Here is a 26,829-nt window from a genome sequence, read left to right on the forward strand (position 1 = left end):
GGTGTGCGACTGTGTAGAAGTGAGTGAAGCCCTGATGCCATATTTTCTAGCTTCTGTGAGACCTAAGCGCTCTCTACACACATTCACTGCTTTGTCCCAACCCATTCTGCCACATTTGCAAAAATACATTTTTGATAAAATTATTGCAGCCAATGGGCAATTCTCTGGTATATCCATCTTTGACCATACGTAAATAGGGTAGCATTTTTGCAAATATATGTCATGACATCATTACTTTGTCAGCATCTCATAAAATGAAATTCTCCTAAAATTAAAAATATAGTTCTGTAGCAGGCAGCTCTGAAGGCAGTTTTGGTCACATGACTAACCATCATTCAACCAAAACATACACTGAAATGCATGTAACCTTCCCATTCTACTCTTATGTTCTGATTTCACAGAGAATGTACAGGGTCGTCCACTTCTAGCTATAACATGGTCACTGCTTTTAAAGCAACATTGCATCTGACCCAGGCAGATATCGGTGCAAAGCGATGCAAGTACACAGGGACCCGGATGTGCTGCTTCACATGGCCAGTCACTTTAGTTTATTGCGTGGCCGGGTTGGATGCAATGACACCTTGAAAGCAGTGGCCGTGTTATAGCTAGAAGTGGACGAGACTGTACACTTCTAACAGGTTTATTTAATACAAATGGCATTAGTCGTTCATAATTCCTAGGTACCTGCTTTGAGCCACAAAATGGGGTCGCTTTAACGTTAATTTATGTATGCTTGCATAATATGAAAGTGCATTATAAATTAGACAAAATGTGTAGAAGTTGTATGCAGCCTACAAAATGGAACATGAAACTTTGGCACCTAATTGATTCCCGAACGCAGCTTTAGTGCATGCAGTAGGTGCAGCACATCCTTGTTGCAAAAAGATGTGTGCATTCTAGTGAAAGGTTACGTGATGTATGCACAGTACAAATGAACCATAAACACTGTACACGTTTGCTTTTATTTGCTAGGATGAAATGAAATGATGTATAATTATGCCCATTGTCCTGCTTCAATGTCTGCTCATTCTGTACGATATGACATATAATTCAATGAAACACGATACGAAAGAACCTGCTTATAGAACATAACTGTATATTTGTTTCTATAAGAAAGGAAACAGAAAAGTTAGTGTGTTCCATTTTTCATTAGATAAAAGCACGAAAAGACAAAAAAAAAAACATATCAAAGGATAAAAAAAAAAACCTGTGTTCTGAAATGCAAACTACCTAATCTTGTGAAAATGTGTACTGGCATGCTTGGTGGCTTTCGTTTCCTTTTTTCTTTTTTTGGAAATAATGAGAAAGGAAACAGCATGTTTTGATCACCATGTGCAGCGTATCGAGTTGCATGCAGTATTTTTGATGTGGTCATGTGGTCACTGCATCCCTGTGTCGCCAAAGTTTCTTTGTTCTCAAAAGGTTCCCCTAGGACGGCCTTATGCTGGGAAGGATAGATGCTGTTAACGAACCTAGTGACACTCTAAGCGTGTAGGAAAGTGGGCTTTGCACAGCTGGCACCGCAAAGGACTGCAGCAAAGATGGCTGCTTGCTGTTTCCATTAAGGGCGCATGTGCAGTGGGCCTTGGAAAATCAGTCTATTTTCCTGGTGCGGTTCATGTTGTTCAGCCCAATACTTACTATGCAGCTGATCCATTTGCATCTAGAAAGGTGATTTTGCCAGTGAAGGTTTGTCTTATGGCTATCTGTGCGGAAAAGGATGAAAAAAGGTTTTCACACTCGGAGTATCTTGCTGTTGTCTGATTGCACTTGTGCTCCTCTCTTCACCTCTGTGGCAAGTGTTTGAAATCGTTCAATGTGAATTTTTTTTTTATAAAGGCCACTGCAGACACTTCTCTGCATGTGGATTGCCCTGCAAGAGAGAATTTTTTATTCAACAGCAAAATTTGGATAAAGATGTATAATTAAGAAATGAACTGATCGGCTTTGTTATTCATTTTAGGGCCCGAGGTTATACTGCAATATAGCAGGCCTTCAACATTGGAAGCAAGTTTGGCTTTTTAGAAAGTTATAATCGACATTCTAGTATAGAATGCCGAATGTTCCAAACACACTTTTGAAAACTAAGTTTGGCTTTCCCATACCACACATTGATTCATTGGCATTGATTGAATACCCATACTGGAGAAGCCTACGCATTTCATGTTTCATGGTGTGGAAGACGATGGAATTTTTCCCGCATGATTACCATGTGTAGTTGCAACGATTCATGAATATGCAATGTGTGAAAGGCAGCCTATGCAGTGTTCATTTGCATCTTTCAAGTTTAATACCTTGAATTATGTAGCAGGTTTTGAAATTTTAAAAATAGGCTCTCTTTCCTTGTGTACAACTTACAGCTATGCAAAATGGAATTGTGCCCTGAAGCTAAAAAATTAAGAATTTTTTGAGTCAGTTTAGTTTGTTACTCGTCTTTTGTATGCGCTGTATCGTAAGTAATGACAGGCACAGCGTGAAATCCACGTGCACAAAACTAATTGGCATATATTTTAAAGGAACAGAAAACTGAAATTTAGGCTTCGAATTTTGTTCGGAATTCAAAACACTGTGGCACCATCTAGTAACAAAAGCTGAAAGCATGCCTCTCACTATGTGAAAGAAAGAGTGTTTATTTAAGGACGCACTGGAGAGAGCACGAGATATAATAAAATATGAAAAGCACTCCTAGAATAAACAAGAACAATGTGCACTTAAGAAAATCAGCGATATTTTGCAGAGATGTAGTCACGTGGCCGTGGGTACTACAGTGAAAGTAATAGGGTTTCTCCGCAAGATAGCGCCTCAGTTGTTTTTATGCAATTTTCAATGGCAAATTAATATTGTAAAGCCTCTTATCCTTGATATTGTAGTGCTCAATCTTTGCTATATGAGACAAGATCTTGGCCAATGTTCTCTCTCTTTAAGGCTCTCAAATGAAAACAGCCAGCAATTTTAAGTACAAATATTTTCTGTTTTGTGTATACATTTTCTTTTGTCATTATTTCATCAAGTAGGTTTTTGTGACCTCTTTGTGATGCACAGGAAAGATCTGACTCGTGGTACCTCAGCACAGGATGTTGTTTACCCTAGTGATGCCACTGTAAACAGTACATGAGAAAAACAAAATGCATACAGAGCTGTTGTGCATCTCTTCTCTCACTTGTTTTCATTTCTCTCTTTGTTCCCAGCTGTTTACTGTTTTCAAACTGTGTATTTTCTATCTTGGTCATGAAAGCCACATTTAGATGGATGCAAAATGCATAACTCACAAAAAGATCTTACTGAGCATTAGGAAAATGTCAGATCGTAGAAATTAATTCAGGGTTTCCCAATGCATCATCTTTCATAGCCCTATTTGCTATTAATGTGTTGCCAGACATGAAGGAGCAGAGTAGGAATCTTGTTAGTGAATCGATGGGAAAACCATGAGCCACTAATTCTCTGCAGTATACTTCAGTCTTTAATGCATTAAATTGTGGAATTAGAACTCGGCAGCATACCAAATTATAGTATTACACGTGCCATTCCTCTCGTTTTCTTGGTACTGTTAGTTCTGGCTCTCTTTTGTCAAGTTAGCAACCTTCAGCATCACCCATTTTGAACTAAACTGCACCTTTCCAGTGTGCACTTGTTTTGTGCGGATGATTTAGTTTAATGATGCCTATCTTGCACGTAAAAGTGTATGTTTGAAAAATGCTCTTTGGTTTATTTCAGGGATGACCCCGAAGAAATGCCTGTGTTCTTGGCATCCAATACTGCGTCAGAGGGCTGCAAAATCACCCAAGTTGCAGGAAACTTGTTTGCTGTGCTCAGGTGGGGAAGTCATTTTGGAATACTGGTTTCTTCAAAGTGTTTTGGATGCAGGGGTGGAAGCGCTGCTCCAAATTGCTTTCCCTGCTTCATCCTGCTCCAAGATGCAATATTGCTCCAAAACTGCTCCTAACCGGTTGTCGTGATGTTTTACTATCAAATTTAGCTCAACACAGAAACGATAACAGTGCACTGGAAACAGAGGTATAACGCTGCTTGCACTGAACTCAATGCAAACGAAATTTTCGCAAGCTAGGGAAGTGTGAGGCATAATTTAAAATTTTTCCGCTAGTAAATTTAGTATGACTCACAAGTGATTGCAGGTAAATGTGTAAAAATGTGCTGTGCATGTGACATAGCACATCTTCCCAGGCTTTTGAATCACCGATGGAGAGAGAACAGAGAGCAGCAAGTGAAGCAGGTAGCGTTAAATACCATGGTAGGAACCGTTAGGTAGCTTGTTCGGCAGTAGAAAGTGCAAAAGTTCTTCTAATGCTCTTGCTTTGAAAACAAGCAGGTACTTCACCATCTAGCCTCTTTGTCAACGACAAGCGTGTCAGGTCTATGTTAGACAAAAGCATACTCGAAGCGTTATAGGGTGCCAAAGGTGCCAATCTCTAGAAAACTTCCCAGGGGTGTTGGAAGGCCACACAGGGCCTATCACCAACTTGTTGACTGAAGCACCAGCATTGCTTAAGCAAAAGCTTAATAAGCTGCTGGCATGAGGCAATGAAGTAAGGAAGCTGAAGGAGGAAAAGGCTACACTTTAATGCCATCTATCATGCCTGAAGGCACTACTGGCCAGTGCTCGGGAATATATCAGCACTGGCTTAGGATCAAAGAACATGAACAAGATAGCGGAAATCTGCCTATTAATGTGAACGCCCAAACTAGTGGCACTGCTTGAGCTCATCGAAGGGGTAAACTCCACATTTGAACTATCACGTTAACATAGGCAAAAGCTTTAGGTCAAACTTGGTGTTTGTTCGTGAGGTGTATAAGAAAGTGTTCCATTGCTGCAAGTCTGTTCCAAAAGGTTGCTTAGGTCAGCCTGTGTTGTTTTAAACTTGCAAGGATGGAAAAATGGGCTAGTTGGTAGTTCACCTTAGGAAAACAAAACAGCGCACTCTAGACACATAACCAAAGGGAGAAATGGTTTGGTTTGTAGGGTTTAACGTCCCAAAGCGACTCAGGCTATGAGAGACGCCGTAGGGGAGGACTCCGGAAATTTCGACCACCTGGGGTTCTTTAACGTGCACTGACATCGCACAGCACATGGGCGCCTTGCCTTTCGCCTCCATCGAAAAGCAGCCGCCGAGGCCGGGATTCGATCCCACGTCCTTGGGAACAGTAGTTGAGCGCCGTAACCACTGCGCCACCCCGGCGGAGAAATGACAACACAGCACTGACTTGAACTGGTTATTTTATTGCAGGACAACACAATGGTATATGTTCGAAAGTGGGCGGGAAAGCATGGGTAACAGCTGCTGGGTTTGCATGGGACAGAAAGATAACGCAACAAAGTTTGAAAAGACTTGAGATGATAAAGCTGAACATAATGAAATGAGACAACTAAGCTAGGAAAAATAATGGGAGGGCGATAAAAGGACGAAGCCAATTGGCAAAAAAAAGGGTAACAAATAACATTATGCGATGACATGAAAACAAAATGCAATAAAAAGCCAAAAAGGCCGTTAAAAGGAGAATGAAAATTAAAAGTGATAAAAGTGCCAAAAGGGGCATTACAAGCAGAATACCGAAAAACAATGCTAAAAGGCCACTAAGAGCTAAAGGATGTGTAGTCTGGGATCCTAAATACTAGAACTACTCTGTGCATGGCTCAAATAGTCTAAATTGCGTTTCCTTAGTTCTATCGAGGGTGTACAAACACAATCTTGTCCCGGCTTTAGAATGTGGGTGGCTTCTATGATTTCGCGGGTGATCTGATGCGCATATCTCGCAATGACAGTGCATTTATGAAGGGAAGGTTCACAGGACCAAGAGGGGCACTTTAGGCAGTGGACAGTGTGGGGTTGTAATAGAGGGATAAATACGTTTTCCCCGCTTAGTCGCGGCTGACAGTCCCAACTGTCGATCCCACACAGTGATCGCGTGCGCTACCGAGCGCACGCCGACCACTGCGGGCCATGCTCTTGGGAACAAAGAAAAAACACGTGCTTACAACAAACAGGCATTTATTGCTGCAATAACGACAACGCCAGCTAGCAATAAAACACACTAATGAATACAGGTCGTCTGACTCACCAGCAGGGCTACGGGCGAATATTCGCCCACGCTAGGGCAGGGGATAAACTCCGAGGCTGGGCAAGACGGGCAAGTGGGATAAGTCCCACGAAGCTTCACCTCGCCGGTGACTGTGGAGTGCCGCGAGGAGATGTCCGCTCGCGTCCAAGTCCCTATGCGGAAGGGAGTTGGCTTTTTCCGCGTGCACGGTGACAAGATCAGGAGTAGCGCTTGTGCTGCTGCAACGCTGGCACCATCTATCGATAGTTAATGTTAACCACCAATGTTGGCGCCATTCCGCGATAGCTAGAGTAACCTCCGCAGGGGAAAGCCGACTTTAAAGGGGACGATGGGAGATCGTTTCCCACAACACCCAGGTTACTCTTTACAGTGTTGTGCACATTATTTGAGTGTTCCCTAAGACGTTCATTGAGTCAATGCCCAGTTTGCTCCACGTAGGCCTTGCCACAGCTCAGAGCAATTTTATAAACCACACCAACTTGGGAACGTAAGGTGTCTGGTGCCTAACAGACCAGGCTGGCTCTCGCACAGCTGGGGCATTCACTCTGCGACAAAGCTTGGATAGCTGTCAGGCGCCGAGAACACAACACGGACACCTGCCTTTTGCCCGATCCTTTTGAGCCTGGGAGAAATAGTGTGCAGATAATGCACCACAGCAACCTTGTGTTCGGGGTGTGCAGCAGCAGTCATTTGACTTCCTTTAAGTTTGCCAGCTTTTATCAGCCGCTGAGTTTGTTCTTCGAGGCTGTGGCCCATAGAGTGGACACAGGACTTCATTTGGGCATTTGTCAAACATAGGTTCACAATGCCCCTCTTAACGATCTTATAGTGGGCTGAACTGTAAGGCAGCAAGGACTTGCCCCCTCTTGGCTCATCATTACGTGTTCTGGCCATTTGTCTTGTCTTGTCAAAGGTGCATGCCTAGTTGGCAAAAGCACTGAATGTTGCATAAAAAGGAATAAAAAGAAGGACTTCATACGTCAGGAGTAGACAACAGAAGTTATGAGTGGTGTTTCATCCTAAAAATGGGCTCCAATACATAACTCGAATGCTCCAAAATGCTATTATAACCGCTCTCTGAGCTGCTCCAACATATTCAAGCCCTCTTCCACCCCTGCCGGTGCTATGCTGGTCTGAATTATGTGTATGCGTGATGATTCGGTTGCATAACAAAGGAATGCTGCAAACTAGATCACTTGCTTTTCAGATGAGGTGTAGTTTAAATGCATTTTCAAGGACATGTGTGCAAGCAGCCCTGCTGTACTGTATTCTTCCTAAAGATGAAAGTGCTTTGCACAAAATGTTCTGAATTGTCATTCACCTTTGGGCTCCCAGCAAACAAATATCCAGAGCCCTAAAGACCTCTGAACAAGCCCAGAAGAAGGCAAAGCTACGCAAGTTAAACGGAGCACTTGTGGAATTTGCCGAGGCCAAGGGTCACTCGTTGCAAGAAGGATCCAAGAAGCGAGCCAAACCGCAGAGTGCCACGTTTCACGGTGCAGGAATGGTGGTGCCTTATGACAGCAAGACTGCTGTGGGCTACCGAAAGATGCCACTTTCAAATTGTGAGTTCTATTTTATGATTTGAAAATTTGATTGGAAACGGCTTAAATATTGACTGCAGCACTTTTCTGTGAAGCAATGCTGCAGTAGTCATGTTCCTAGAAACTACTTTTGTTAAAAGTATGCAGGCTACTTCTTTGTCTTCATCCAGAGCTCTCTTTAAGTGGTGCTGCGAAACTCTCATGTCAGTCTTGTTTGAAAGCTCTACACAGAGAAAAGGGGAGCTTTTCTCATTTATGAAACCTTTTGAGCATTGGTTCTTGATTGTTTTAGCCTTGCAGAGCCCCCAGTGGCTTTTGAAAGATGCTGATGAACGCTGTGTGTCTTAGCTTCTGTCTCTTCTTTCTGGACATGCATGACACACCGAGCCACTGCTCCTCAGGAATTCAGTTCATGATGACTGTCTGTATAGTGAAGTAGTCTACTATGAGCAGTTAAATAAACTAAAATTAGATAAATGCAAGATGGAGGTCAAGGCAAGGGATGCATGTATGAGGTGGTTTGGAAACCTAAAATGCACTCCAAGGCCCTCCTGGTTTTCGCAGGATCAAGGTTGGGAATCTTTGTTGTAGAGTGCTGAAGGCAGCATAGAAGTTTCAGAGCACATACCAAGTTTTGAGTATTAATGAAGCACTGTGTACTTGTAAAAACAGCAGTAGTACTGTGGGGCCAGGCTGATTTGTAAGATGCATTGTGTTATTGTTTAAGTTACGATAAAAAATCATTGTTTTGTGCTTGACATCTATAAAGCAAAGCACTTGACATCAAATCAATGATCAATGGTTCACATGCATGAACACATGTATGTGTATTCCTTTTTTTTTTTTAATATATGAGTACTTTTTTCATTCTTGTAGTATAGCACATTTGGACATATCTGCACTGTTAGTGCAACCTTGCAAACAATAAATTGAGATTGTCTGTTATGGCACATGATTTTTGGATACATTTGCACTGCCTGGGCAGTTTCCAGTCTGCCTTACTATCAGTAGTACCCTATAAATGAGATTTGGGTGAACAGCACAGTAAAAAAGATTGGGGAGGACCCTTAATCTGCTTTTAAAGGAACAAAACACTGGAATGTATTCATCTAATTTTTTTGGCACCATGGAAAGCTTCCTGTCTAAAGTGGTCAACTGCATAGCAGTTTTGTTTGAAATGGTGTAGAGAAATTTTGTTTAGAACTTTTCAGTCAGCGCATGAGCCTTTTTTTATGTAGGCCAATGCTGGAAACCATGAGCACAGACACAATGACAGTTTGGCATGGACTAAAGTGATGTCTCGAAAACTATATAAATCTCACCCACCAGGCAGCAGTTCCACACTTTTCTAGTGTAAAGTAGCATTAATTTCAGTTTTCGCACTTAATGCTATTACGGCAGAGGAATGTACACCTCGTTGACAAAAGTTTTAGGTGGCCGTAATCACCACTTCATCCTAGAACTTGTGGCACCATCAGTAACATATGCTAAAAGCAAATCATAGACGATGCAAAAAGGGAGGCCATTTTTATTGAAGCACGCACTGGAGAGCATGCACTTACCTTGTTCCAAACACGCCACACCAATAGTTGCTGATGCTGCTCCGATTCAGTCCTCTGCGCGCTGCCGCATCCGTACTGCTTCAGAATGGCGCACCTCGGATGGATGACCCATCCGCTTTCACTGCTCACACGCTGGCCATATTTCTCGCCATTGCCGCAGCCGCTGCTTTTGCCTCTTGGACCTTGTTGCTCTTACGTTCGACGCGACGACTGTGGACCCCTCCTGCCATCGCCAAGGGATGGCCCTCCCCTTGCCTTCAACACTCCAGCCCCATGCAGGTCTAGCCGCTTGCCATCCCTAAGCACCATTATCCCGATTGCTGCAACCTCACCGCCCGTCCTGTCCCCACCATTGTGGCTCCCTTTGGGAAAACTAACCAGTGCATCGCCCGGAGGTGACGCTGCATTGCCGACTTGGCCCGAAAATCCTCTCCTGTCCATGGCTGATAGACACAGCCTTCTTGACCTTTATGTGGAAAGTGTGCTTTGATTGATACTGGCACCTAAGTTTCTGTCCTTTGTTCATCCTTTCGTGAACGTCTATATAGTTTGACCCTTGCTGTTTCCTCCGTCGTTCGTGTTGCCAATAGCATTGCGCTGCTGTCAATGGAATGGGCACTGTTCTTTTCAGTATTGTCGGCCATACTTCCTTTGTGCTGTTCACCGTCATAGACCGCTGTCCTCACCATGTGCTTCTTAGCATAGATTTTTTTGACCACTCATGCTGCCTTTATCGATTGCTCCGCTAGCCTTCTGCGCTTGTACCTTCTGCTCCACTCTGACAACGCCTCTCAGAAGCCCAGTCTCCACACCGCTACGGTTCCTGGAAAAACTTTCTGTCCTACACCCACGGAGGGGTCGCTTCTGTAATGCATGCAGCGGTGGCGCTGTGCGTAGCCGGGATGCGGTCAGCCGGCGGGTAAGCGTGCGGGTGAGTGCGGGCGCGGGCGAGCTGCCTGCTGATGGTCATGTACAGCCGAGCTAGTTTGGTTGCTTTCAACTGTGTGCTTTCTTCGGCCTCTGTTTTTCTTAATAATTTTCGCACATGAATAGTGCTTTAGATTACCAGAAAAGGTTGCATTTGAACTCTGCTGTTCATTACGATTTACCACTTAAATGTTCTAAATGTGGATGCAGCATTTACTTCAGCTCTTTTTTTTTTACTCTCGCACACTGCACGGGACTCTGAAAAACATGCGTAGAAGCAGTTTTTTCACATAATCTTTGTGGTGTAGATGCAGTGTACGCATGATTACGGTGTATATTTGCGAACACAGTTCTCTTCACTATTTTTTACTGTGCATCATTAGGCGGGTTGGTGCATCTTGAATTTGGGAAATGAAACAGCGCAAGGCATGCAACCACAGGCACAAGAGAATACAACGTGACACAACGCGTGTCACATTGTGTTCTCTTGCGTCTGTGGTTGCATGCCTTGCGCTGTTTACATTTCCTAAATTTGCTATGCATCTTTCATGTTATGCTATCTATCCTATCGATTTTTTCTTACGGCTGCACATCAGATATCCAAGGAATAAATGGCAGTTATACCGCGGCCCGCACCTACATATATTTTACTTCTGTTTTCTTTTTTTTTTTAATAGAGCAAAACCCTTTACCACTATACTACTCTCTCTGCAGTGCACAAAACGAAATTACACAATAACACAAAGATGGAGTCTTCAAAGTTTTATTTGGTACATGTAACATTTACCAAAGAAAGACAAGTGCACATAGGAGCTATGCAAAGCTGAAATCAATAAACATGATTCATAAATGTATGTGTACAAGATTATATAAACATTATTTTGCAACACGCACACCTGCATTGCTTCGCCTGACGAGGTCAGTTACAGTTTAACATTAAATAAACAAAAAGATTACTTCTTTAGGCCTTCTCTCAATAGCTGCATCAGTTGCATCTTCTCAGCTTCAAAAGTTTCAATCTTTGCTGCTTTTCTGCCCTTTCACTGTTTAGTGACCGCCACATATACGTGCCGACTGCTTTTCATTCTCTAAAATGGATATGTGAGGCATATCGCTCCCTTGTAATAAAGGATTCATTATTATTCATTTACAGTTAAACCTGGTTATAACAAAGCTGTAAAATGTCCGCGATTTTTTATTACATCCAGGTTTTCGTTACATGCAGTTTTCGCGTGAAGACCCAACAGGACAATACAGAACGAAAACCAGATTATGGATTGATGTAAGGAAAACCATCTTGAAAGTGTTTATGGAAATCAGAATTATTCGAAGTCATGGAAGCGGCGAAATGTTTCGCGACCGCGCTGATAGCGCGGCGTGACTGTGGCGGCACCCTCCACCTCCTCTGTGGCTTGCGCGACGCGTCTATGAGTGAGCGGGGAAAGGAGGTGGAGGAGGAATCAATCTAGGGGAGAGCGCGCGCTACATGCGTGCACTGGCGCCACGCTCGTGCTCGCCCACCACTGTTGCCCCAGGAAACCGACTCTGCCTCGCGTCAGCACGCTCCGCTGTTCCCGCTACTGATGTGCGGTAGCCCGCGAGCAACTGCGTGGCAGTGATAGACACGCGCTGCTTGCCCCACGTCATTTTTCTGTTATTTTTTGCTGCTTTTAAGTATGAACTATTGTAGTGTTATGTTCCGGCAGCAAAAGCAGCGGAGACTGCTGCGTCTGCCAAGCAGATGCAGCGTCGGCGCTGAAACGCAAAGCTCTGGATCAACTGCGGTCACTCGTTGTTATAGTAGGCGGTCCTCTCACTTCAGTTCGTGTTTTATAGTCCTGAATTTTTCTGAGTTGCACCAAATTTCCAGTGACTCGGCACTAGCTAAGAGGGAGTCGGCGCCACGAGTTCGTTATGTCAAGGTCAACCGGCGTGACATGTTCGTTACATAGAGTTTTCAAATACATGTGCTTGAATGGGGGCAGCATTGTGGAATTGAAAAACTTCGTAATATGGAGGAATTTACTACATGGAGGTTCGTTACATAGAGGTTTAACTGTATTCTTTTGTATTTGCTTCTAGCTGCATCGCTCACCGTTCATGTCGTCAGGTATGGTTTTAATTTTCCAATGCATCTTTTTACAGCAGACGACGCGCTGCAGTTGGTGCTGTAACAAACAGGCTTTTTTTCTGCTGAGCTGGCTGTGGAAAGGGCTAAGTATTCAACATTCACCTTGTTGTCGAAGGTAACACAGCGTGAGAAATCTATGCATTAAAAAGCATAGTTTCAAGCGCTTTCATCACAACAAGCAAAATAATACCCCTGTCAAGCGCACAAAGTAAAGTGCACTTACGGCGAGTGTCACTTACAAAAAGTGCACTCTGCCGCTGCTAAACAGCGTAACATAAGTGCACTTGCCAAAGTGTGCACTCAGATCGGAGTGCGTTCGCAATACAGACTTCGAGGGCTGAGCACGTAGCCTCGCCGGCAGAAATTTCTTCGTCACAAATGTATTATGTAATAAGATATGTATACAAGTTGATTTTACGTGTTTTGTACATATTTTCATTTGATGAAATGTTTTATAATAGCGACGGGCAAAATATCAAATAACAAAAACGTGATGTAACCACATACGCAACTTCCGCATTATGAGTGGTGCGCCACTGCGGCTACGCCATTTTCAGTTAGGGGGCGGTTGTTATTGTTCATGGTGTTCGTTGGTAATGGCTCTATGAATCATGGCCCGGTGTCAAATTTTAAGCATTTTTTAAATGTTTTACTACTTTAAAAAGCAGCTCCCTGAACTTCGCGCTTGGAGGTTCCAATTTCTTGAAACATGTTTTTCAGTTGCTAGTTTTGTACCAATGAGGGCTTATGCGAGTGCACTTCGCTTTCCCGTTTAGCACTGTGTAGCATAAAGTCTCATTCAAGCTGCGAAGTGCACTCCGCGGAAGTGCACTTTAACTTGCACGCTTGACTGGGGTATAAAACACGCACAAAATCAGCAGTGACGCACGACAGCCCGTAGCATTGGCGGGTAGAAGCAACGCCGGCGACGAGGAAGCCGACCGCACTCCGACTGCGTGCAGCACCACCGCCGCATGCATTATGAGAGCGGACACCCCTCTCCATAGGGAGGAGCGCGGAAACGAAAGACTAGCAAGTTTTTCCAGGGACCATAGCACTGCTGAGTTTATTTGTCGCCTTACGCCCGAAGCTGCCATCTGTATTCCCATGCCTCCATTTCCTTCTGTTCCTGATGGCGCTTACCTCGCTTGGTCTATCACTGACGTTCTTCAGCGCAGCGTCATACTTCGCTGTCATCGCCATCACTGCCAACCACGCCTACAATGCGATTCTGAACTTCAGCCTCTTGGCCCAAGTCTTGCCCCAAGGCATCGCACTAGCAGATCTGTCTCCCCTCGCCGAATGCACACTTTCTGCTGTCACACGTGGGCCCCTACCTGCTCATTCTGCACCACCACTTTTGGCCACTTCCCATTCCGACCTTATTTCTGCAATGATCACTACAGATTTGCAACCAGACCTTGCACCTTCGCGCTCACCCTCTCCTGACTCTTGGATTCCTACAAGGACATCTTTGATTTCAGCAGCTGTCCCCTTGGCCCAACTTTCGTTGTCACAGGCTGCATCACTACAGGTGCTGCCAGCCCGATCCACCACCGGCCGTATCGTGTATCCCTTCCTAGACGCCAAATCAGATAGACTGAAGTGGACAAGGTGCTGGTGAACGACGTTATTGACCCCTCCAGCACTCCATGGGCATCACTTGTCGTCTTAGTGAGAAAAAAAAAAAAAAGATGACAGTTGGAGATGCTATGTTAATTACCGCCACCTGAGTGCGATCACCAAGAAAGACGGTTATCCTCTGCCTCGAATAGACGACGCGCTGGACTGCCTGTGTGGAGTCAGCTATAAACCGCTTTTCTTACCCCTGATGGACTGTGATACCTTTTGGTCTCTGCGAAGCTACCGTGACCTTCGAGCATGTGATGAACTCTCTCCTGCGCAGCTTCAAATGGACCACTTTATGCTACCTGGATGACGTAGTTTTTTCCCTAACATATGAAGCCCACCTTGCCCATCTTTCTAGAATACTTTCCATCTTCTACTGGGCTGCTCTCTAGTTGAATAAATAAAAACGCCGCTTGGGCCAACGCCAGATAAAGGTCCTTGGCCACTTGGTTGACGCCGCAAAAGTCAAGTCTGACCTTGGTAAAGTTCGTGTCATCCGTGATTTCCCAGCTCCGCGTTGCGCAGCTCATGTGCACAGTTTCCTCGGCTTATGTTCCTATAGCCTAGAGAATTAGTCTATGTTTGAAGAGGGAACGGAATAGGTTAATGAAGAAGTTCAACAAATTAGAGGTGAGAGGGAAAATAGAATTCAGGATTTTGTTACATAATAGGATTCAGGTTTAACCGAGGAAGACGACTTCAGTATAGAAGCGATGAATGATACCTTTAAAAGTTACTAAGTGCGGGTAGAAGTGGATGGTAGGATAGTTAGAGAAGATATCGGTAAATTATTTAAGCAGACGAAATATTTGATTAACAGATGACAAAGAATGAAAGTCTCAAATCCAGTAGATAGGATAGAATTGACAGAGCTATCAAAGGTAGGCTGCAAGGTGTCTGACATAATCGAGCATGCTCTAAATAACGGTGGTAGCCTTAAAGCGGTGAAGAAGAGATTAGGCATAGGCAAACATCAGATGTTTGCTTATGGGACAAAGTGAGGGATGTCATCAGTAAAAGAACATTTTGAGAGCAGTGAAGAGTCTGCAGTGGAGAAATGTGAAAGCCTAGTGCACACTGTACATCATGCGTCCCTTGTCAAACACCACCAGCGTTTTGTTCAACACATCAAAGTTCAACGGCCGTTCTATTCACCGGTTTACAGGGAAGTATCTGTCACTTGTGGAATCCCGCTACTATCATCCTCACGGTAGACAAGGAGAATTACGATGTGTGTTTCACGATCCCGGACTTTGCGCATTTGGTCATGAGATGACATTTAATGAATCTGTGAACGGGTCTAGCGCGCGCACTCCTGCCCACGCCACTGCCCTCTTCTTCCTCTTTCGTCCGTAACAATATCTATAGTGGCTGCACAACAACCATAATTCTGCATAAAGTAATAAAATTTCCATAAAGAAAGGTGTTACGCAAGGAGGCAGGGTCTCCCCAGTACTACAGTAAAGCCTTATTAATTCACATCGCAAGGGATCGGCAAAAATGTCCGTGTTAACCGAATTCCGGATTATCGAATTTAGCATGAAAAAAAATTATCTGGGCATATACATACCTTTATTGCAGGAAAAACTGCGCTGTTTTTGTTTGTTTCATCATCGGAATTTGTGCGATAATTTTTTTCAGTCCCACCAAGTTGTGGTGGTGCGCACGCTCATTGTCACATGATCCGACGCAGAATTCCCCCAGTAATGCGAGAGCCTCAGCGGCCTCTTGCAGTGTGACATCGCAGCAGTGGCTGCTCATGACTTTCATCGCCTGAACAACTTCTGTCTTCATCGAGAACTTCCGATAATATGTCGTCATCGGTTAGCATGCCATCATAGTCGTCGCTTCACTGGAGTGGCGGTCACCATGGTTGTGGAGCACAACAGGCCCCAAACACAGTCGAACAGAGCAATGGCCGCTTATTTTCATGATTCGTGCGCTGTCACCATCGCATCACAAACAATCGGCACAAAAAAAAAATCAGGTGTGCAGCCAGTGCAGCCACGGGACAGCAGTAATAGTCATTTGACAGCAAAATACAAACAGTCTCACCACCCTGATGATGATGATGTGACTTCTCCCTTTGAAGCCTGCGGTCACTGGCATCACCTAGCCACTGCTTACATAATTTGCTATTATCATCACAACATTTCGTGCTCTTCAGCCTTTTTTTTTTCTTTTTTTTCCCCCACTGTTTTTCGTTTTTGCCGAGCAGCGCGCTGACCGACTCGCCTTGCGTAGGTTTCCCGTTGCCTGCCCGCTGTGGATGCACATCTGTGCTATATCGCACGGTGGCGCAGGAAAGTCAGTAGCCCTCATCTGAGTTCTCCGAGTTAACCGATGTGCGATCAAATGCCTGTGAGATAATGAGCGTCTACCGCCATTAAACTATGCACAGTCTTGCCGGGACCATGCAGCGAGTCCGAGTTAACCAAATTCCTGAGTTAATGAGATCCAGATAAACGAGGTTTTACTGTATTCACTACTTGCTTAGAGGACATATTCAGATTTGGAATGGAAGCAGTTAGGGATAAGGATTGATGGAGAATATCTCAGTTGTTTGCAATTTGCTGATAACATTGCCTTGCTAAGTAACTCAAAGGGGTGAACTGCAAAGAATAGTTGATGACCTAGGCAGGAAAAGCAGAAAGGTAGCCCTAAAAATAAATATGCAGAAGACTAAAATAATGTTCAATAGCCTCAGGAAGGATCAGCAGTTTACAATAGGTAGCCAAGTGCTGGAAGTGGTAGGCAAATATATCTACTTAAGACAGGTAGTAACTGCACATCCAGACGACAAAAGCGAAATAACTAGGAGGATAAGATTAGGATTGTGCACATTTGTCAAGTATTCGCAGTGTATCACTAGCTGCTTGCCGGCATCGCTCAAGAGGAAAGTATATAACAGTAGCATCCTACCGGCACTCGCCTATGGGGCTGAAACATGGAGGCTTACAAAAGGTGTTCTACTTATGTTGAGGACAATGCAGAGAGCTATGGAACGAAAAATGGTAGATGTAACATAAAGATATAGGTAGCATGCAGAGTGTGTGAGAGAAATAACTCGAGACAATGACATTTTATTGGAAATCCAGAAAAAATGCGCAGGGCATGTAGTGCGAAGAGAGGATGACCAATGGTCGAAAGGGAAAACAAATTGGATACCAAGGGAAGGAAAGCATAGCAGGGGGCGCCAGAAAGTCAGGTGGGCAGATGAGGTTAAGAAGCTTGCAGAGGTCAGGTGGATGCAGCTAGCACAGGACTGGGTTAATTAGAGGAATATTGGAGAGGCCTTCACTTTGCAGGGGTAGAGTCTGGCTGCTGATGACGATTTTCCTATATCCGAAGATTCATCCGGGACATCGCCAACATTACCTGTCTGCTCATCGCTCAAGAAAACTGCGGCTTTTTCTTGGGGCCTTGATGAAGCTCTCGCCTTCCAAGGCCTGATTTCGGCCCTCACTGCACCACCTGTCCTGGCCCATTTTAACCCTTCTGCAACTGCAGAACTTCACACCGATGCCAGTGGCCATGGTATTGGCGCTATCCTTGCCCAATACCATCCTGGCCACTTCCATGTAATTACCTATGCCATTCGCCTGCTATCTCCTTCCGAGCGCAACTATTCAGTTACAGAGCGGGAATGCCTCGCACTTGTTTGGGCATTAACTAAATTTTGGCCTTATTTGTTTGGGAGACCCTTTTGCATGGTGACAGACCACCATGCCTTGTGTTGGCTGTTGTCACGTTAGGACACTACCTGGTGCTTACAAAAATACACTTTTACTATTGTCTACAAGTCAGGCTGATTGCATCACAATTGCTGACCGTCCCATCATTCCGTCGATCCTCCTGAATTGTTTGACTGCACTGGTGACTATTTTTTATCCATCACTGACTTTCTGCAGATTGGAGCAGGACTTTTTGACGGGTTAGTTGGTACATGATCTTGATTCTTATAGCGCTGACGAAACACCACAGGAAGAAAGACACAAAAGGACAGAAGCGCAACTTCCAACTTTAATGAGCAGAAAAGGAACCCAGGCATTCTTTTATAATCTCTGGTCTGCAAGAATGTGCGATAACCCCCACACTAAATCAGAAAAAAACAGTAACACTAGGCAGGATTGAACCAGTTCAATCATGACAAAACACATGGGTGAAATGCAGGTCGCACGGATAAAGACAAGAAACAAGAAAACGATAAAGGCAAGCAACCACAAGAGATTAAAAACCGAAGATGACATGAGAGAGAGAAGTCAAAGATAAAAGCATAAAACTCAAACGGTGGATGGGAGCGTGTAAAAGGCGCTTAAAATCATTAAAAACATTAAAAAAGAAGAAAACGGAGAAAAAACTACACATATCCTTCCAAAAAGGAGAGTTCGTCTTTAGAAAGGAGTATAGAGGGCGTGCTAACGCACTTGTCTTTTCTTTGATGAATGTAAAAGGCCTCAATGACTTCTCTTTCTGTCTTGTCCTGTGCCTTGGCTAGAAACTTGGTTTCCTGAAACTTGGGACGGCAATTTTCACAGCGGCTACAATGTATAGCAAGGTTACCTCCTGTCTTGTTCTTTATAGTCACATTGTGCCTTCGAGCCTGCTCATTGAAACATTTCCCCGTCTGTCCCACATAAACCTTGCCACAGGTCAACGGAATCTCGTACACCACCTTGCCGGTGCACTGGGTGAACATGTTTTGATGCTTTATAGTACAGGCCTGGTTGAAACGCTTTCCTGACACCATCGGGCAAATGCGTGACAGCTTGCAGGGAGCTGAAAAGATTAGCTGCACACCATGCCTGGCTGCCACTTTTTTCAAATTGTGCGAGAGACCATGCAGATAGGGAATAACCTGCACAGGTTTCTTTTTGGCCTCTCGTTTGTTGCCTGGCTTCTTGATCCTTTGAAGAAGGCTTTCGGACACGCTGGTGACCATATGCACAGGGTAGCCTGCAGAAAGAATTCTTCCAGTCTGATACTGGAAGCTTTCATCCATCTTGTGCGGACAAGATTTATCTAGGGCAGATCTTAGGCAAAGTGAAACTATGCCACGCTTTACAATCTTTGAGTGGGAGCTATCATAAGCTAAAAGAGTCTTCTTTGAGCGAGGCTGATACATCCAACACACGTGTGTGTTGGTGAAGGAAAGTTTCAGGTCCAGAAATTGAAGGCAACCATTATCTACTAATTCATGCGTAAATTTCAATCCAGTCGAGATAGAATTAAAAGAACTCAGAGTCTGGGCGATAAAAGTATCAGGGTCACAATGGGCAGGTACATTAAGAAGCACAAGATAGTCATCTACATATCTAAATATTCGAGAGACTGCCGAGTTGCACAAACAAGCTTCTAGTCGCCGATCAAAAGAAGCCAGAAAAATTTCGCACAAGACCGGAGCGACTGACGATCCAATGCAGATGCCTTGCCTCTGCACAAAATTTGTCTTGGAAATAAACAGCTGTGGAATTCAGATAGAACAGTAACAGGTCTAAGAAATTCCCTATTGTGATCCCCACTTCATTTTGAAACCCAACTTCCCCATAGTCTTCCAAATGCTCTCGAACAGATGCAAACAGGCCCTCATGGGGCACAGAGTAAAAAAGGGTTTTTAATCTCTTGTGGTTGCTTGCCTTTATCGTTTTCTTGTTTCTTGTCTTTATCCGTGCGACCTGCATTTCACCCATGTGTTTTGTCATGATTGAACTGGTTCAATCCTGCCTAGTGTTACTGTTTTTTTCTGATTTAGTGTGGGGGTTATCGCACATTCTTGCAGACCAGAGATTATAAAAGAATGCCTGGGTTCCTTTTCTGCTCATTAAAGTTGGAAGTTGCGCTTCTGTCCTTTTGTGTCTTTCTTCCTGTGGTGTTTCGTCAGCGCTATAAGAATCAAGATCTGCAGATTGGCACCAAACATAGTCTTGATCCTTCCCTGCGACCTGTTGTTGATCAGCTGCTTACATACGACTCCGATCCTTCCGTCAATATGTTTGTGCTGCGCAACGATACATGGTTACGATGCAACATGCGCCTAGATGGTGTGGACCTTTGCTCTGGCCCAACTTCATGACACCCCTACAGCAGGGCACCTGGGAGTGTCACGCACTTATGATAGTGTGCGCTGGCGGTTTTTCTGACCTAGCCTTTATCGCTTGGTTTGCCGCTACGTTGCAGCTTGTGACCTGTGCCAGCATCGGAAGATACAGCAGCTTCCACCTAAAGGCCACCTTCAACCCATCCAAGTTCTCACTGAGCCATTTAGTCCTCATTTACATGCCACAGTAAAAAAAAGGGTCAACATTCCAAATAACCACGTAGAAGAAAAAATTTCCAAAAGACTACATGAAGTATTCCTTTGTTATCAAAAGAGCACGAGACTGTACTACCAAAGCTCTTATCTGGGCTAGTTGGTTGCTAGATTCGGATATATTTGCTATCACATGAGTAACTGTCCTCCTATTTTCTGTATGCATCTTCCACTTGAGCTAGTCACTATGTCCGAAGTGAGATTGTAAACTTATCAATAATATTGTATGTGCTAAGAGCCGTAATTCTCTGTTATCTGAATTGCTGAATTAGCGCGTGTAGACATGCTGTTCACTAATTTTTTTCCTTTGGTCATGACTGCATTTCATGTGTAATTTTTTAGTTTACTACTATGTGTGAACTTTTGATGTAGCCAACCCAATCCTTAGTCCTGAATAGGACTGATGGTATTTAAATGATACTGCTTAAATGTTTCGTAATCACAAACCAGGATTTAAAGTTTAAGAGCTATAGATTACAGGAATTTTAAATATGGCTTCTTTTTAGCAATTAGCTCTTGGGGCATGTTATTTGTTCAATCACATAGACTGCCCCTGGCAACTATGCCACAAGAACCTGTGTTTGCAAGGGCAGGAGAAAAGCAAACCTACATATTCTTGTGACGAGTTCAATGCCACACTCTGCATCTTCATGGAGACGAAACGCAATACACCTGTTTATTGTGCATGTATTTGTGTTTGAATGCACGAAGATTCCTAGTGTTGTACGTGCTTATTCAGTGCCGTTTATCGTAGCATAGATATTTTTTACGCAGCGCGGTCGCCTGCGTTTACCTACGCTTCCATCCCTCTCCAAGTTACCGCGCTTTCTGTTCACAGCAAGACGTAACAGCAACTTGCCTGGCAGCATGTGTGGTGCAGTCAGTAGTGCAATCGTACTCGATACAAGCTGTCCGAAGATATATGATTTGATGCTGTAGTGTAACGTTCGCATTTAAGCACCATTCACTGATTACGATAATCAATACAGACGTGCATTTATATTAGTCATAAGCTATCTAACGATGCAGGATTTGGTGCTGCAACATGAAGATATATATTTTAATCATGGATAACTAATTAATGACAACTAAATGAGTCCTAAAGTTAGTCCAGCGAAAGTATACTTTAGAAAGCAATCCAACAATACATTACTTAATGATGCAGCATTCAGTATAGACACAATTAAATGGACAATTACACTTAGTCGAGTGCAGTCATAAGCTACACAGCCACTGCAGACACGTTCTGTACGCACATTCCGTACACGACAGGTAAGAAACAAATAAAGCTATGCATTAAGATTGCCCATTGATCAGTATGCATGCACGCTCATTTCATTTTGGATTACTTAACCAACAATAACCAAAGCTGGGAATAATCCCTATTTATTCTGCCAAATTGCATGACCGGCAGTTGCTCATGCCACTATTCTGATGTGCTTCACTATTCCAATTGCCAAGAGTGGTAGGAAAAAAATTGCAAAGCCTGCTCTTGAAGCTTTTTGACACATAGACAACTTGTCTTAATTAAAGCATGCACACACTCCTAGTTTCTCAAAAGTAGGCGTGGGCGTTTGATTGCTCGCACAAATCGCGCAAAATATATCAGAAAAATGTAGTCTTCCCTGTTGGTGAAAACCAGACAAGCATCCCGCGTGCAGGCTGTTGCACTGCAAGAATGGCTACTTGCAAAGTTTTACATTAGTTCCTAACCGTTTTGCGACTATGAAGGCTGCAGCTACTGAAAAAAACTGAACGCCCGCATTATTGCTTCGGAAAAAATTACTTCTAAAATGCTTCCCTTTGCCCATCGAGCCCCAGCATTCACTGCTGCTCTAAGGTGTTAGTCAGGGGCCGAATTCAACCGCTGTGTCATACCCCAGAAAATGTCTGGGTGCCGCTGCAATGTACAGCAAAGGCGGAGTATTTTCAAACTGAAGCTAGTGCTAGTAACGTTTATTGAAGCCACGTCCTAGGTACTTATGCCCTCAATAGTACACAAAATTTGGCTAACACTTCCAGATGGTCAGGCACTTCGAGATTTAATGCATACCCAGGGTCCATTGGTTGTGCACTTTTAATGTGATACAGGTGTCAGAAAGTGTAGCTGATAGGAAACTTTCTTTCTAAGAACATTTATCATACTTGCCAGTAGGTAGGACTGGTGGTGTAGTGCCAGCGAGATATTTGCCTGGATGCACTGCTGCACAAATATGCAGCAGGGAAAATGAACACTGTGCAATGAATGCATGCAGTTATTAGCCATCCTGGATTTAGTGGCACTATCCCGGCTAAACACAAGAGTCCAGATCCCAACTTTTAACAAAATGAGGTGAAGTTTATTGACATTGCAGGTGACTAATGAATTTCGCACTTTGTTTACTACAGTACCAAATATTTAATGTCAAGAGCAAGTTGATGGAGTTTTTTAGCATTTAACTCTCACTATGGAAAAGAAAATTGTAAGACTGATGTTAAGAGATGGCTAGGAAGTCAATGAGTCAAGGAACAAATATGAGTTCATAATATCCTCTAAGTGGATGCGGCCAGGATGTGTAACACTGAAAACAGATAGCAAAGGGATCCTAAATGTAATGTAATGGGTTCCAAAAGAAGGTAAACACAGCACGGACCAGCAGAGTGCTAGGTGGGCAGATGAGATTAATTTGTGGTCATAGGGGTAGCCACAGCTGACTCAAGACAGGGCTAAATAGAGATCAGTGACCCCATTGTGGACACGGCTAAGCTGATAATGTTGATGAAGCATCCTCAAACTTGTGCTGTTTTTTTTTTTTTTTTTTCTTTCAATACCAGTCTGCACCGCTTTATTGGAATGTTCTCACTTATCAAAAATATGCGGAGGAAAAGAGGTTTGATACACATGGAACTTATGACTCCCTTAATTATGCAAATTCCCATTATTGCTAATGTAATAATTGCAAGCAGGAAGCAAAATGAAGTACCAGTTTAAGAGGCCACAATAATGAAAGGCAGATGGCACTGTTCAGGTGGTCTCTAAGAGGATTGCACTGTAAGCGGCTTGCATATAGGGAAATATTGCAATGAACTACATAAAATAAAAGTAAATTATATGGCCTTATTGGGTGCATATTTAGTTTTGTTGCAATTTGAGCTTCCCAGTTCTTTCACTTTCCAGGTAACAACATCAATCCTTGGAGAGTTGGTAGCTCTATGGATGTTGCAAGTGTTAACCTAATGGTTTTCTTTACAGTGGGTGCCATCCACTGAACAACGATTTTTCTCCATTTACTTTACAGCTGAGCTGAAGAAATTTTTGGCAAAGTTCTCAGGCGATGATGGTGAGGGGACAGGACCCCACAAGGACAAACTGCTGGAGTTAGTCTCTTGGGTCAACATTGCCAACGACGAGTGCGACTATGGCATGGGCCTCGAGTTTAGCCTTGCACTCTTCTGCTCTGGCCACACCAGTCTGCATCCAACCATTGAAATGCTGGGCACCATGGCCTACCAGCTTCTTAACAGAGAACCATTTGCTCGCATTCTAAAAGCCCACCTGAAACGCAGACGGAAAACTTCTAATGTCAGTGTTCTGAATTAGAGTGCCACTTCTTACTTTGCTCAGGTGCTCCTCAGGTTCTGTATAACGGGACAAGTGAATGGACATGATATTTTAGTTTACACCTGTCATATGCATACCCTGGCACACAAGAAGTGTGTTTTGTGCATGTTACATGTTTCTTTCAACTGCATTTTTTTTTTCATATCTTAATGTAATGCTATACTACCATTTATACTACTTTGAAAAATAATACTAAGCTTGAGTATGTGAACTTGTTTTATCTGGAGTCTGGATATGTTTCAGCACTCATAATAAAGTTACTTTTTGAATTAACTGGGTGGCATCCGGCTGCTTTTCTTACCACAGAGCTTGAAGTCACATTTTTGAGGCAAAGCTCTTTGATGCCAATGAATTGCAACTTAATTTTTTTGTCAGAGGCATGGGACAATCTGGCTAGTTACTTCATGGTGATAGCAGTAGGCATTAGCACTCTTATTTGTAGCAACTCTTTTGCACATGGCTTATTATGCACATAGCCACATGATCCACAAATTCCATGCATCTCTTGTAGGATAAAACCTAAAAAGCAATTGTTTGTAACTTCAGTCATGTATGGCACTCTATTACTCTGCTAACCAATCATTGTAAGGAGATCAACATTTTAATGTTTTGCTTGGTTAACTAAGGTGTGGCATCAAAACTATTGTGCATATAATTTAATGTTGTGGTAAGCTTTTTGACTTTGTAATAAAAAAGCCTTAACAGATTATGCAAATAGAGCCCAGTTGAAAGCAATGTGTAAAAAAATGCCATTTGCTACCCCTCACCACATTACTCCCAAAGAAATGTATGCCAGAATTTGTACAATGTAATTAAAGTGATTTAGAACCATGCTGGTGCCTCTGTTACACCCTTAAAGAGGCATATTCGACAGAAGGTGGAGTGCATGCCAGTACCCATTGTATTGATTGGACTTGGCATAGGAGATGACATTCCATGACAGGGGGAGCTTCACATCCTTGTTTCCTCTGCAACTACTGTAAATGTCATGGTCATCGTCTAAAATAGCAGTTCCAGGCAAAGAGGTGCTTGAAATGATCTAAATCCTTGAAAATTTATTGCGCTGTGTGTGGCGCAATTGAAGCTTTTTTTTTTTTTTGTTTGTTCGAACAGGTGTCATAAACAGTTGTCACTTCTGAATGCAGATTCCACCTTGACAGTTAAGTTGAATTAACCTTAAAGAATGTATACAACCATATCCTTGCCTTTCCTTGTGTAGCCATCTTCCCTTAGCACTGGTCTGGTGGGTATAATGGCTGAAAGTGCAAAACTGACAATTCTGTGGATTCTTGACATCCAGCTCATGCATCAGGCTCTTGGCCGACGGGGTTTAACGTCCCAAAGCTGTAGTGGAGGTCTCCAGAAATTGTAACTATTTGGGGTTGTTTAAATGTGCATTGACATCGAACAGTACTTGGCTGCCGCAGCTGGGATTGAACCTGCGCCCTTGGGATCGGCAGTCGAGCACCCTTACCACTGAGCCGGCGGGGCAACGACTAATGTTTGAGTAAAGGACAAACCAGATGGTAAGTAGCTAGGCAAGGTACAAATTTCCAACTGTAATTATATTTGCACAGTCTGCGTTGTAATGAAATGCTTTTGAGTAGCCTTCCGCTTGCAAGAGGTACCGTCTTTGCCGAAAGCAACCAAGCTGCCTCGCCAACAGGCGGAGCAGGCACGGGGCTGAGTGGCGGCGCTACGGCCGCTGGCTGCTGCTCTTCAGCAGCGAGCGTGAGCGTGCTGCCTTGCTCTCCTTTCCGAGATGATAAAAAGGAAACGAGTTACCGTGTGCGGCGTCTGATCTGGCTTCAGAGCATTGTGTTACTGAGAAAGGGCACTCAGCACAGCATAACTTGCCCAACGCTCCGTTTTTTACAAGAATACTTTGCGCATTTAATATTAGTCTGCAGCAGTTGCAACGATAAGGCATTTACTTGCTTTACTGTTGGTTTGGAATATCAGGATAGTAAGGCATGGAACGAATCTCCAGAATTTGATACACTGTTGCCTGGGGTTTCCAGTCTTCTTTTTGGACCAATCATGTCATCCGGTGGGTGGGGTAATGTTCCGCAGAAGTCTGCAGTCACTTTCTCAAAACCTTCGCGCTCACAAAGGCCTTTCGACGCGAAGATTGCTTTGAAGTAGCCTCGAAAAATGCGTTCAAGAGAATTTGATACTCTGTTGTCTGAGGTTTCCAGTCTTCTTTTTGGACCATGATTACGTTTGTTTTTGTGCTTCGTTAAGCTGGAGGGGAGAAAAAATGAAGCAAGATCTCCAAGAGTTTTGTGCCCTTGTTGCTGTATACTGTACATAGTGGCATTTGATAACATACAAAAGTGCATAATACATTTCGTATTGGCAATCTTCTTGAATTGACCTGCATCAGTCATTTTCACAATACGTGAAGCAATGTCACTCACATCTCGAATACCACTCATGCAATTTCACTATAATATGTGGAGCAGTTCCTTTAGGGAAACATGTTCCGAACCTAATAGCAATATGATCTCGAAATGAGCAGAAAATCGAACACGCGGCATTAGGACTACGAATTATTTTTGTTCTGCTCGCTATCACTGAGCAATTTGGTTGATAGTGCAATGCCCGTTTGCAGAATGGTACCTTCAGTAACTCATTAAATGATCCACTGGATGCAACCTTCAACTGCCACGAATGATCACGTTCGGAAGCTGAGACTGCCCATCCTTGCTGAAGTCCCTGGCCGCAACATGGTGAGAGTTCAGCGGGAGGCTGAAGGCAACTGAAAAGCCTGCACCCTTCATAACAGAGAGGCATCCTTGGGGGATCACACATTAAGGAGCATTTACATCGCACATTTGCTACATTGCCAAATATTTTTGCGGAAGTTCAAATCCTTACTCCAATTTGTGCCGTTCACGGCATACAATCATCAAAACATTACTGACATTTAGTTAGCAAGCGGCCGCAAATGTGGCATTGGCAGATTTGCGTCTTTACATAACTAGCAACTTCCACACTTGAAAGAGCCAGAAATATTTCCCAATTTTTCTCTGTCCAGCTCAATGAGG

At 43.6% G+C, this 26,829-nt stretch overlaps 1 protein-coding gene across 1 annotated transcript in view; it reads left to right on the forward strand.

Moving 5' to 3' along the window:
• Hpf1 (Histone PARylation factor 1) overlaps positions 1-23,919 on the forward strand; it is a 43,783-nt gene extending 19,864 nt beyond the window's left edge. The window contains exons 5-7 of the mRNA XM_084587909.1: positions 3,715-3,813; positions 7,411-7,640; positions 23,457-23,919. Of these exons, the coding sequence (XP_084444035.1) occupies positions 3,715-3,813; positions 7,411-7,640; positions 23,457-23,758 (631 nt within the window). The 3' untranslated portion in view covers positions 23,759-23,919. The remainder of the gene's footprint in view (positions 1-3,714; positions 3,814-7,410; positions 7,641-23,456) is intronic.
• The last annotated feature ends 2,910 nt before the right edge of the window (positions 23,920-26,829 follow it).

This window comes from Amblyomma maculatum, chromosome 1, assembly GCF_055883805.1.
Source record: "Amblyomma maculatum isolate TAMU_Amacu chromosome 1, ASM5588380v1, whole genome shotgun sequence".
NCBI lineage: Eukaryota > Metazoa > Arthropoda > Arachnida > Ixodida > Ixodidae > Amblyomma > Amblyomma maculatum.